This window comes from Neltuma alba, unplaced genomic scaffold (genome assembly GCF_004799145.2).
Source record: "Neltuma alba isolate B1F8T4 unplaced genomic scaffold, ASM479914v2 tig00011277_pilon, whole genome shotgun sequence".
Taxonomy (NCBI): domain Eukaryota; kingdom Viridiplantae; phylum Streptophyta; class Magnoliopsida; order Fabales; family Fabaceae; genus Neltuma; species Neltuma alba.
Genome location: NW_021635987.1, coordinates 1,465,422 through 1,478,531, shown reverse-complemented (window position 1 = coordinate 1,478,531; position 13,110 = coordinate 1,465,422). Strand labels below are relative to the sequence as shown.

The 13,110-nt window shown below is 33.1% G+C and overlaps 2 protein-coding genes across 2 annotated transcripts; both read left to right on the top strand.

Annotated features, from left to right (window-relative positions):
* Nucleotides 1–968: 968 nt before the first annotated feature.
* Nucleotides 969–3,255, top strand: LOC114711077 (50S ribosomal protein L3, chloroplastic-like). Its single transcript, XM_028895427.1, has 2 exons — nt 969–1,676; nt 2,681–3,255. Exons 1-2 carry the CDS (start codon nt 1,097–1,099, stop codon nt 2,968–2,970), a joined length of 870 nt encoding a protein of 289 aa, XP_028751260.1. The 5' UTR covers nt 969–1,096; the 3' UTR covers nt 2,971–3,255.
* Nucleotides 3,256–6,029: 2,774 nt separating this feature from the next.
* Nucleotides 6,030–10,891, top strand: LOC114711076 (cytoplasmic tRNA 2-thiolation protein 1). Its single transcript, XM_028895426.1, has 10 exons — nt 6,030–6,272; nt 6,812–6,926; nt 7,644–7,786; nt 8,132–8,251; nt 8,571–8,683; nt 8,790–8,882; nt 8,997–9,037; nt 9,122–9,188; nt 9,304–9,415; nt 10,148–10,891. The coding sequence occupies exons 1-10, from the start codon at nt 6,171–6,173 to the stop codon at nt 10,307–10,309; spliced, it is 1,068 nt and encodes a 355-aa protein (XP_028751259.1). The 5' UTR covers nt 6,030–6,170; the 3' UTR covers nt 10,310–10,891.
* Nucleotides 10,892–13,110: the final 2,219 nt, after the last annotated feature.

Sequence of the window (13,110 nt, the reverse complement as noted above, 5' to 3'; positions counted from 1 at the left end):
CAAACCGCTGGCAAAATACTGTAGAGACTAAGTATGGTATTAACCCATTACTTTATCATGCACCTATTTTAATGATATTTGTAAATCATTCTCCCACTTATAAATGGGAATATGTTGCAAATTATAAATAATATGATTCATATGAGCATCAAAAAAAAGGTTTATATTAACTTTTATGTGAATACACATGAATCCAAAGATAGCAAGAAAGGAAGGGAAAAAAATCTTTATTACAATATGAAGTCAAAATCTAATGATTAAACAGAAAAAGAGAAAATCTCTATTAAAATATGATCAAGGATTTTTGTTTTTATAATTCTCAAATTATTTTGAACTCGAGACTAATTTTGATTGGGATAGGAGTGTTATAGTTAAAAGTTCCGTCAACAAATACGCTTTTCAAAATTTAAACCTGTGTTTTTCTTTTTACAGATAAAACCGTTTACTATCTCAACTAATAACAATTTTAGTTGAACAAGGATTTTAAACTCATAAAACTAATAGGGAAATCTCTCAACATTACAATTAATCTGAAATTGTATCTTGCTACCTCTCCTGGCTCCTGCCTATCTTATAGACTTATACAATAAAAGTAAATATTAAATGATAATAAATAAATTAGAAAATAGCCAAGCAAATTCTAACCAACATTGACTCAATAATAAATAAATTTTAATTGAGATATTTATAAATAATATCTCTTTATTGTTTATAATAAAAAATTACTGGAAAAAAGTAAAAAGGTTAACAACTACTAAAAATATATTAACAAACTAATTTACTCACTAAATACACTTTCACCCGTCTCATGAAATCATTTACTGCAGTGCATTTCTGCCGGGCCGGTAAAACTAGTAGCGGGTTTGGATGATCCATGTCTTCCAAATGATCCGTTCCGGACGGGTCGTCTTCCAAATCATTTCGAGCTGCTTTATCTGGAGGGACTGGATAAGAGTTTAGCTTCCTTTATTCCACAAGGTCGCAAGCTTCTAACTTTTGAGGTTTCCACTCTCTGGTTCCATTTCTCTTCTCTACAGAGCGCGAAAAAATCGATGGTTTATCTTTAGGTTTCAATATTCCACTGATACAACCAATAATGTCAACCTTATCAATTTCTTCATCGGTTTCTCCTTTATTTTCTCGCCACAATGCAGCTTCTACTTCGTGCTTAACATGCTCGCTCAAAATTTCGCCTCGCCAAATGAGGAACCCATTGCTGAAATTGCAAGAACCGCTCCATTCAAAACTTTATGCAGCGACTAAAGGACGCAAAAGGCCAGTGAGAGGCGTGGCGGTTATGAGCGTGGAGGCTGGCGTAGGAGTAATGGGCACAAAATTGGGGATGATGAGTTATTTCGAACCCAGCGGCGAGGTCGTTCCAGTGACTGTGGTGGGTTTTAAAGAAGGGAATATTGTGATTCAGATTAAGACTGAGGCTACTGATGGCTACAGTGCGGTCCAATTGGGATATGAAAGGGTAAGGGATCGAAAACTGACTAAACCAGAGATGGGTCATCTTGAGAAGGTGGGTGCTATACCCATGAGGCATCTTCAGGAATTTCGTCTTCAGTCTGTGGAAGGGTTCGAGCCTAATCAGCGACTTGTGTTGGATGAAATTTTCAAGGAGGGTGATCTTGTTGATGTCTCTGGCATCACCATTGGCAAGGGGTTCCAAGGTTTTGATTCTCTCTCTCCCATTTGCTGTGTTGCGCTGGGAATAATTTCAGGATGATATTGTATTTGGCAGTTCAGTGATTTCAGCGTACTATTATATTGCCTTCATTTTATAATGGAGAAAGGAATAAAGTATGTTAATCTCAGGATTTTGATAAGTGTTTTCAGCTAATCAAGCGTTCCATTTTATGCTTACTAAGTACGAGCTCCTTAGATGCTAGAATTAGAGAACTTTTGTCCTGATAATTATATCAATTGGCCAGTACTTTTGAAAAGGGAGAACGCCCGGGGAGTATGGGGTTGAAATTGTAGGTTATATAATTTTGGACTATGAATGTGCTTTTGGATGATTGTTTATGGATATACTCTGACCTCTAAAGTCTGAACATTAACTGTATATGCCTTTACGAATTTCCCAGGTAGAGTGACAAAAATGGATGAAATGCGGCATGTGAGGCTATTCATTCAAGGAATTCTTTTTCTTCCTTTCTTTTTTTTGGGGTGGAATGTCGTATTTATGTAACGAACATATGTAATTAGCTGCTTTTGAGTATCATCATTAGCATAGATAAGGGGCTGTTATTTGAATATAGTCTTAGTTGTTTTTGTTAATTGATGTCTAATGTGTGTGCTGCTTTGTACCTCAGCTTTTAGTGTATATATTCTGTTCCGTAGATATGTTTGGTACGCAGAATCTCTAGGAAAGAAAGGAAAAGGAATGAGAATGTGATGGAAGTGACTCTTGCATCTTTACATAGAACTACTGGTTCTAAGCCATAATGAAGAATTGTTTCTAAGCTAGTTTTAGTGATGAATCATTTAGTAGTATAGTCTTTATGTGTGCCAAACAAACCTTTAATTCTAATCTTGTGTTTATTTCCTTCTCCTAATATTAAGATTCAACGCCAAGCAGCTAAAGTGGGTGATATGAGTTTACCTTGACTGTGGCCTGCAACAATTCGCCATAGATAAATTGTGTTACATAATGCCTGAACTATTATGACAGGTGGTATCAAGCGTCACAACTTCAAAAGGGGTCTGATGACCCATGGTTCAAAGAGTCACAGACAGTTAGGATCAATCGGTGCCGGAACTACTCCCGGGCGTGTGTACAAGGGGAAGAAGATGCCTGGTAGGATGGGAGGAACAAAAACCAAGATCAGAAAGCTTAAGATTGTTAAGATTGATAAAGATCTTAATGTTGTCTTGATCAAAGGTGCTCTTCCTGGTAAGCCTGGAAATCTCATGAGGATTGCTCCTGCCAAGATTGTGGGCAAGAACATTCCCAAGAATTAACTCATTTTTCCCCCTACCCTTTGTGGTTCTTTCTTATTGGCTTCATTATTTTAACTGTATTTTTTTGTACACTCTCTCTCCTAGGCCAATAGCACTATGTTGCTATTATGCATGCGATTGTAATTCTTGTTTCTTGCCAAAGAATGAGCTATACAGCACGTCATGTTGAATATTCTGTGTTTGGTGAAATTGATGTGTTTCCTATTTATTAGATAGATGGAGTCTGAGAAACAACTAATAAGCCCCACACTGTTTATATCTTATGAATAGTTTGTTATAAAAATTTACCATTTTTCTTTTATGGATATTGCTGTCCTAATTCCATGTATAGATTCTATGAGGATGTTATTGAAATCAAGCAATAATATTCATCATCCATGATTTCAATTACAAATAACACTTAATGGATAAAGTAATATTTAATTTTAGACAAAATCTTTGGTGGAAAGAAGGTGTAGAAAAGGAAACAGTGGCTTTTATAAAGAAATTTGAGGGATGAATAATTGAAAAGAAACGCCTTATAATGAATGCAAACGATATGGTGTCTAGAAAAAACTATAGTTCTTCCTTTTTAACGAGAGAGATTATATCTTTCTTCCATTAAGAAATTATAGTTTTTCAGAGGAAATTTGATTATTTCATCTTTGGGTCGATGGTTTCCTTAATAAAAACTTTTGCCTATAATTAAGGGGAAAAAACATTAAAAAAAAAAACGTGTTCTTCTTTTCTTCACTGCCAAATTTTTCCACCAAAAAAGTGAAATTAGATATTGTCAAGGATCACAATTTCCCCTTAGTTTGTCATGGAAATAAAAAAAATGATACTCGTTTTCCATTATTTTCCATCACAAATTGCGCTTTCAACTTTTTAGACCAAAACTTTATTTCTTTATCACCGGAAAAAAGCTGCAAAGTCATTTTTTGTCCTTGAAATATAAATTGAGAAGAAAGTAACAAAACTTCTACGAACCACTTATGGTAATCATTATGTGTGTATTAAAAATTACATATATAATTTAAATAGATTATCATGCACAATAAAATCATTGCACCTATCCCGATAATTTTTTGTCGTGCGAGAAACTCTTGAAAATATTACAAGGGTGGCTTCTAATTAATTATATAAGGTTAGAATTAAAAAAAAATTAAGATAATTAGCCAATTGCCAATAATAAATACTTTGTACTACGGCATAGAAAAATAAAGACAATGATTAAGCCAACTAATTTCCATGCATATAACTCCTGCAATCTTCTCTTCTAAGCCCAAATGATAAGTTTTTCTAATCTTTATCAACTAATAATTAAATGATAAGTTTTTCTAATCTTTATCAACTAATAATAATATTCTGAAACTAAAGATAATAATTAATTTTTTTAAAAGTTTCATTTCATACATTTTTTTGCCTACTCATTTCATACATATAACTCTTATAACTGCACTCTTCCCAACTCCTAAGTGATAAACCTCCCAAATATTTATTAACTAATATATATGTTCCACTTTTCTATTATATTAATTCATTGAACTATGACGATTTTTGAGTTCATATCCTTGCTCTCTTAAAGCTTCCTCTGGACCTTCTTCTTTACGTATGGATTGATGGAGTAAGTTGGATAGATCCATCTAAAACCCTCTTAATATCTTCTTCAAGTTCTTCTTCAGTGTATTGATGTCCTTTACGTTCAAAATATTCACTGTTATTTGCATATTTCTCTTGGTTATTATAACGTTCTTTTATTTCTTCTGCAGATTTTGTGGCAATAAATTTGTAAGCAAATCCTATTCTCCTTTTATGAGTAGTTTTGGATTTAAAACCATAGCTTCTTCAAGCAGCATGCTTTCTTAGAGACTCCATTGATTTTCTGAGCCTGAGACTATGGCAGAAACAAGTATAGATTGCTCTGGACAAAACTTTTACCAAAAAGATATGTGCATTGAAGGATAAAACAACAATGGGTTTTTATAGATAATTTAAGGAATGAATTATTTAGGGGGAAAACTTATTTGTAATGCCCCCAGTGAAAAAGATGTGATCTTTTTGAAACATGAAAATTATATGATGTTTTTCCTTTTTGCAAAAATAAAATAAAATAATCTTTCAATTCTAAATATAAAAGTTAGATTACTAATAAGATTAAAGAATTAGTTAAACTATTTATTTATGAAATAATATGTGTTAGTTCGTATAATATATCTTTATAATTATTTACAATGGAAATCATTCCCGTAAAATGCACTTCTTTAATATGTGTATTATACTATCAATAGGAATAATTTATTAAAAAAATTATGAATTTGAGAGACTAAATAAATTCAGGTCTTACATTTAAAATTAAAGCAAACTTCTTAATTGACTTTTATACTCAGAAGTTATTCCTCTGGTCCTATTTATAAGTCACTTTCAGTATATTTCATATAAACCAATAAAAACCTTAAACTTTATTAACTCTCATTTAAAATTTAACAACTTTCTAATTTTATTTCCATTTAATATACATTATATTTCATGTAAACAAAGTTAACACTATAATAAATGAAGGATAAAATTGTATATCCATACAAAAAATTTCTCTTAGTATCTTATAAATAGGATTAAAAATTTTTTTCTCTATCTTCCCTATAAATTGGACCAAAGGAGTAGAACAGAAAATTTTCCGTTAAATAATGAAAGATAGAGCTTTTAGCAATCAATATATGCCTGGCAAGAATAAGAGCCAAATATAAATATTCACCTTAAGAAATAAAGTTCAATTATTTCATTTTCTTAAGGCAGAAAAGCTTATCGGGTTTCTTATGCTGTTAATTATTTTAGGCTTTTTATCGTATAAATATTATTATAATTTTGTACTTTTGTTATGTATATTTTATAATTTTTAATCAAATTAACATTTGGCACTCAATCATTTTAAAACTAGAATAAAAAAATTGAGTCATATTTTCATCCCTATTTCTATGAACATAATTTGAATAAAAAATTATTTTAAAAATAAAAGTAATTTTAAAAAATGAGGTAATCGGAACAAAAGGACCACACTAAGGCCCCAGTATTGCAATTTACAAAAAGCGGCATGCTAACCCGCCTCCTTTACATGTTCCCGCCGCCGAAATCCGATGCCAATATGTGATTGAACGGAGGAAGAAGGTTGTCTTGTTTGTACCTTGTTGAGTTGTGAGCTTCCCAGTTTACAATTCCGTAGAATGGACGAAACAGGAGCGAAGCCAAAAAGAAGCGGTACTCGTTTGTGCTGCGTATGTAACCAAAGAAGAGCTGCCCTCAAAAGACCCAAGACTCTTGAACAGGTCCCTAATTTACCCCACAAACCTGTTTTGAAACCACCGTTGTTTTGTTCATTGGAAGACTTGATTGATTTCTTCCTCTTTTCTCTTTTGAAGTTTTGTGCTTGCATGATTTGATTGCCGTTATTTCCAACTTGTGCGAGTTCATTACTTTTTGTATCCTAACCGGGGACAGTGCCAAATTAATCCCATAAACCTTGTCTTCGAACTATTTTTGTTTGGTTTTAGTGGAAAATTTGAGTGATTTCTAGCTTGTTTCTGTTTTGTAATTGCGCAATTGCATGCTCTTATTATATTGTTTCGAGAAGATATAAATTTTGTTATTTTATCTACTTTTTAATCGTTGTAAACTCTGATTCATTCTTCAGAAAGGGCTGTGTGTTGTTTAACCCATTCTGTTATCTCACTTCTTGTGGTAGTCTTTCTATGTTTACCAAAGAACACCTAGATCTCATCAGTTTATTCTGGGGATTGCTGCGGCTATCTGGTCTTCTGGAATTAGATTACTGACACACTTGTTCTGATTTTGTGAACCTTAAAAGATTTGCAGGGAGTGTTTTTATGATGTTTTTGAGGACGAGATTCATCAGGTTATTGTGACTAACCAGTTATTCAAGCCAGGCGAACGTGTTGCTCTTGGTGCTTCTGGTGGAAAGGGTAAATGTCTATTCAAAACTGATTTTTAACATTTTGCATGGATCAAACTTACAGGATTGAATATTTATTTTCATTGTCACTTCATGATATTTTGGCTTTTGCTTCTCGAAGTATGATAGAAAACTCTTATCTTCGCCAACGCTGGTTTATTGTAGATAAAGGAATTCACTTGTGCAATGTTTGGTACCTAAAATACACTTCCGCATGCCAAGCATTGCCTTGGTGTATATAGCTTTCCTTCACTTTGAAAAATAATAATAATATATTACTATTATTATTTACTTTTTCCAATCTTTATGTGCTATATCTGCATATGTGCTGCTATTCACCTTAATATGTTTAGCCTTTTTCTTTTTCTTTTTCTTTTTTTTTTCCGGTCCTCTGTTCATAAGAATGAAGGAATCAGTTGAAGAACATATTATTTGCACCCACCCTTTTGCTGCTGATTGCTTCATTGTTTGGCTGTTTTTAGTTGAAGTTATTTACTTATATTTTGGGTTTGTTGTTTTAACCCAAAGTGATGAAATTCTGTAGTCTATGTCTGCGCCATATATGAATTCTCAAATTTTCTTTTTTGTTTTTTCCTCTCATTGTTCTTTCATTCAAAACTGTTTAATTCATCTTATATATTATGAATTTATGGTTTTCTTTTTACTTGTCTTTAGATGGCTAATATTCTCTTATTGCTTATTACAATATTTATTATTTTTTTAACAGATTCAACAGTCCTGGCTTATGTATTGTCAAAACTAAATAAGAAACACAATTATGGCCTTGACCTTTTCCTCCTGTCAGTTGATGAGGGTATCACTGGTTACCGGGATGACTCGCTTGAAACTGTTAAAAGAAACGAAGTTCAGGTAAAAGAGATTTTTACTTTTGACAGTTTACATTAAGTTTTTCTTTGTAGTGGTTGCCATTTTTTGTTCCACAAGTTAAGCTACGTTGCCATATCATATGTTGCACAATAGTTTTTGTTCATGCTTCATACAGCCAACTGTATTTTAAAGTCAATTAAACTACACATATGCATGAGCATGCATTTAGGCCTAGAGATTCAAATGCATGTTTTTCTAACTAAAGTCAACATATTTCTCTTAATGGCTCCTTACATTATTTAACTTCCACTTAACTGTGATGAATTCTTTCTGTGGCTGTACTGACCTGATAACTCAACTCTGGTGGTACCCTTTCCCCCTTTCCAGTATGGGTTGCCTTTAAAAATCATATCTTACAAGGACTTGTATGGATGGACAATGGATGAAATAGTGAAGGTCATTGGTTTAAAGAACAATTGCACCTTCTGTGGAGTCTTCCGTCGCCAGGTATTTCTACAAATTCCTTTAATATTAAGTGACCTATTAACAACCATTAGTAAGCACTGATAGATTTCAAATTGACCATTTATCTCCATATAGAAAGTATCTTGAATTATAGATGGAAACTGGTGGAGGACCTATCAAATATACGTGACAATGTGATAGAGCAAGAAGTTAGTTAAGTGAGGGGAATATTAGAAAATGGCTGTTAGGATTGTTGCCTATAAATAGATGGACCTGCCTACATGTATTTTCAGATTATGTTGTGAATAATACAGTTGCGTCACCCAGGTTATTTCAACTATTTATGATATCTTGTCAACAGGCCCTTGATCGAGGAGCTGCGCTATTGAAAGTTGATAAGCTTGTTACTGGCCATAATGCTGATGATATTGCAGAGACAGTTCTCCTGAACATATTACGGGGAGATATTGCTAGGTTATTTTCTAAAACACTAGTTTACTTTAGTTATCCGTTTTTGGTACAAATTAGAGTTTTTCAGTTTGGGAAACATATTGATGTTAGCCGTTCTGATCTTGCATAGGTTGAGTAGATGCACCTCAATAACCACTGGTGAAGATGGGCCCATCCCCAGATGTAAACCTTTTAAATACACATATGAAAAGGAGATCGTAATATATCCTTTGCTGCTGAACGTTGTCAATGATTTTTTCTTTTGTCATTTTTCCTGTTATATTTTTCTGTAATCAGTTGGATCTTGATAGTTGCAAACCCTTGACCACTTGACTACGTATGCATATTTCAAGAGGCTGGACTACTTTTCAACAGAATGTAATGCTTTTCTTTCCACAATAAACGAGTTTCATGCATATCTGTTTTACTCTGCTGGCTAACATATTCTCTTCAAAATGGCAGGCATCTATTCTCCAAATGCATATCGTGGTTTTGCTCGTGAGTTCATCAAGGATTTGGAAAGAATTAGGTGGGTCTTTGAGATTTGTTTTTATGATACTACTCTATACCTATTTTCTTTTATCTTGTACAATGCTCGTGAAACTTTTCCATTTATGTATTCATAGTCATATCTTGAAATGCAGACCTAGAGCAATTCTTGACATAATCAAATCAGGGGAGAATTTCAGGATTTCTACTACTACGAAAATGCCAGAGCAAGGGACTTGTGAACGGTGTGGTTATATATCCAGTCAGGTAGATTTTTTTGTATCCACCCATTGAATGAATGTGGAATGGTGTTACATTTGCTTTAGGATATGGAATGGTGAATCTTTATATAAGTTTTGGTTTCTGATAGATCCTCCATAATTAAAATAAGGAAAGTATGAATTGGCCAGTAAGACTTGGAGAACAATCGTTACAGGGTGGGGAAGACATGGAATCTGTTAGAGGGATTAAGTAGAATAAGTTTCTCAGGAAATGGGAATAAAAAGGGCAAAGAGAGATTGTGGAGTTGGGATAAACTTTGGTAGACTTGTGGGAGGTCGTAGCACTTCAAAGATCTTAGAATATATTGTTTTTTTCCATTTTATGTTTCTTCTATTATACCCATTTCTTCAATTACGGAAGAAAATTCAAGTTCTATCATTTTCTTCCACGACGTGTCTAAAAGTTCTATTAGTCAATTGACATGATGAGCAGGGTTACAACAACAACAACAAGGGTTATCAATTAAAATTTATACTATTGTTACGGCATCTTGGATTGTTTTGCCTCATCTGTTGACGCCTCCCTCCTCAGTATGTTATTGAAATTTAAATATGTTTATCGTATTTTGTTGCTCAATTTGACTTTACATGTACCCTTTCATTTATTATTGGCATTAAGCTTTTCCTTTATTTAGTTGAATTCATATTCATATTTTACTACGTAAGTTTTTTATGCTAAAGCCTCTAAAATAGATTTCATCATCTATTACCTTTGCAGAAATGGTGTAAAGCTTGTGTTCTTCTCGAGGGACTTAATCGTGGTTTGCCGAAGCTTGGAATTGGAAAGGGTCGTGTCAGTGCTGATGGTTCTGAGGATAGAAATGAAAGTGATAGAGGAAAGAGTATTGCCAGCAAACAATGTGGAACTTTAGACTTCTAAGATATGCCCTTTTGAGCTTCATGTCTTCTTCAACAGAATCTTAAGTATCTGGGCCTTTCATTACTCTGGCATTTAATATCAGTCAGTAGATTCAATAGCAGTTATTGCAACTGGAGCGAGAATCTTCAGTCTTCGAGGATCTGAATCATGAGCTTCCACCCAATTTTGACAAGAGGGGCTTGAAAGCTAAAAGGAGCGATGTGGCGTTCTGTTATGATGGTGAATGAAATAGATAACTACAGCACGCAGATTTTGCAACTTTTCCTTTTCTCTTATACGTCTCGTTGTGGGCAATAATTTCAGGCATTGTAATGGGTATTTATTGAAGCAACCCCATTGGAGAATGTTTCTAGTTTACTTATATAGCTGAATTGTTTCATTGGGTTTTTAGGCCAGAAATTCAATTCAGTAAAATGCCTAGCGGCTGAAATTTGAGGCTATTTCTCAAATTCACATAGATAGCTAGATGATTGTCAAAAATAACTCTCTTTCATACTTTGTACCCTTTCTCGTGTATCTATAAAGTGCTATGACTTGGAATCTTTTTTCTTTGTTGTATTTAATGGAACATTCAACGGCTTACCATGTTTGTGTGGCTATGAATTGTAATTCGAAATTTGGGTTGTTGGTTAATTGCGTCATCATATGGAATAATCTGGGACCCAAATTTGCAATTTTTTATTTTAGAGAGAAAATTATTAAATTTAATTGGAAATTTTACCGGTGCATTGTTGTAAGTGAATTGGAAATTTAGCCAGGAATAAATTTCCTTGCCAAGTGAGACGACTTTTGAGCAAGGGTTAATGTGCATCTAGCACTTTAAAATATTATGGTGTATTCAGTATTCAGAAGTATTTTTTAAGGTACGTTCAACATCGTAAAGTATTTTTTACTACATTTAGCACTTCAGTATTTTTTTTAGATGTGTCAAGTACCTAAAAATATTTTTTTTTGTACATCCAGCACCAAGACAAAAAAAAGAACTTTAAGATATTAGATGTACCTAAAAAATAGTTCTTTGGACTTACCAAAAAAATAGTTTGGCGCGCTAGATACACTATAAAATATTTTGGAGTGTTGGATGTACCTGAAAAAATATTTTGTGATGCTAAATATACCTTAACTAATCCCCCACTCATCTGTCGTTTCCTACTAGTAATGCTAAAAACTAAGCTGGCTGATAAATCAAATAATTATATTAAAAAAATGTAACGAATTTGGATCATTAAAGCATCTCTCTGTGTATTTGGAGGATGCTTTCTCTATTTTTATTTACTCCAATTTTTCTTCTCTATCTCTCTTATTTTGAAGAACACTTTACAATATTTAAACTGGATCTAGACCCTTTTTTACAAGTGTAACATATTGACCTGTGATCTTGTAGTTTAATAATACTTTCCTATAAATGAAAATTATTGGGTTCGATGTTATTTACAATTTCAGGTCATTAGTACATGTTACTCTCATTTTTTTTAAAAAAAAAAAGTTGTAACATATAGGGATGAGAGAGAGAGAGAGAGAGGTTCAAAGCAGATTATACAAGAGAAGGAAAAGCAGAAAGAAAAGCAAAAAACCAAAGCCAAGTCCAAACCCTGATCCTTCATAATCATGGCTAGAGACACCGCTTCTTGTATGGTGGTTCCTGAAAGAAGAAAAAGAAGAAGACTTGCCAATGGAGAAATACACAGAAAGACAGTGAATAAGAAGAAACAGAAGAATCACCAGAAGCACCACTAAGAAATATGAAAAGACAGTCAAAACAGTGTCAAGCATGTCCATCAAAGTCGACCAGTAGAGTATCATCATCAATCCCATCACCATTAGACAAGGCACCAGTGGTGATGGCCCCCTCTCCATCTTTCTTCTCTCTCTTTCTCTCTCTCTCTAACTTATCTGCTGCTTCATTCACATTGTTGGCTATTAATACATCAGATAGTTTAGTTTGAGTTAGTTGATTGATTGGAGAAAGTTATGATCTAAGACCTTATTAATTTATGTTTGATGTTTTTTTTCTTGGTCTAGAAATATGATGGATGAAATAACTTATTTAAGAACGATGAAATTGCAAATATATTTATTTATTAGCAATTGACATAAGAGTTTTACAAGAAGAGAGAGATGAAGAAGCTAACCAACAACTACTTGGTGAATATTTTGATTCAACCATTTTACTCGTCAGAATATGGGAAAGAGACAAATACGGGAGATGACCAATGTTTGAATTCTTTTTGTTTGGTGATGCATGTGAGATAGGAGATGACCAACACCTCTCATTTCTATGTATATAAAGAAAGAATGAGGCTACCAAAAAGGTTTGTTTAGGTTGGAGTTTGGACACCAACTTTAGCTTCATTAATTGAAGTATAAAATTAAAGAAGGCAACCAAGGAAATGAAAGTGCTAATTTCTATATTGTGAAAATTATTTTACTTTTGTCACGCATGTGCAAGATAATGCTTTACATTACTCTTTTTCTCCTATTTACTTCAAACATGTTTTACTGGAATTACAGAAAAAAATTTTAAATTTCATTAATTCTGTTCTAAAGTTTAACAGCTTTTTAAAAATTGATTGGGATGTTTTTTACTATTAAACACAATTTTAGGGCTTAAGCCTAATCCAATTAAAAAAAAACCGAGCAAAATGCAAGGACAAGAGAGAGAGGTGATAACCACTCAGGGTTAAGTCTAATGAAAGGATTTAATTCCTTACAAGATAATAAACTAAGATTTGAATTCTCACTTGGAGAAGTGCTCACATGTAATGTCAGACAAAATTATCTCTAATATAAAGATATTATAG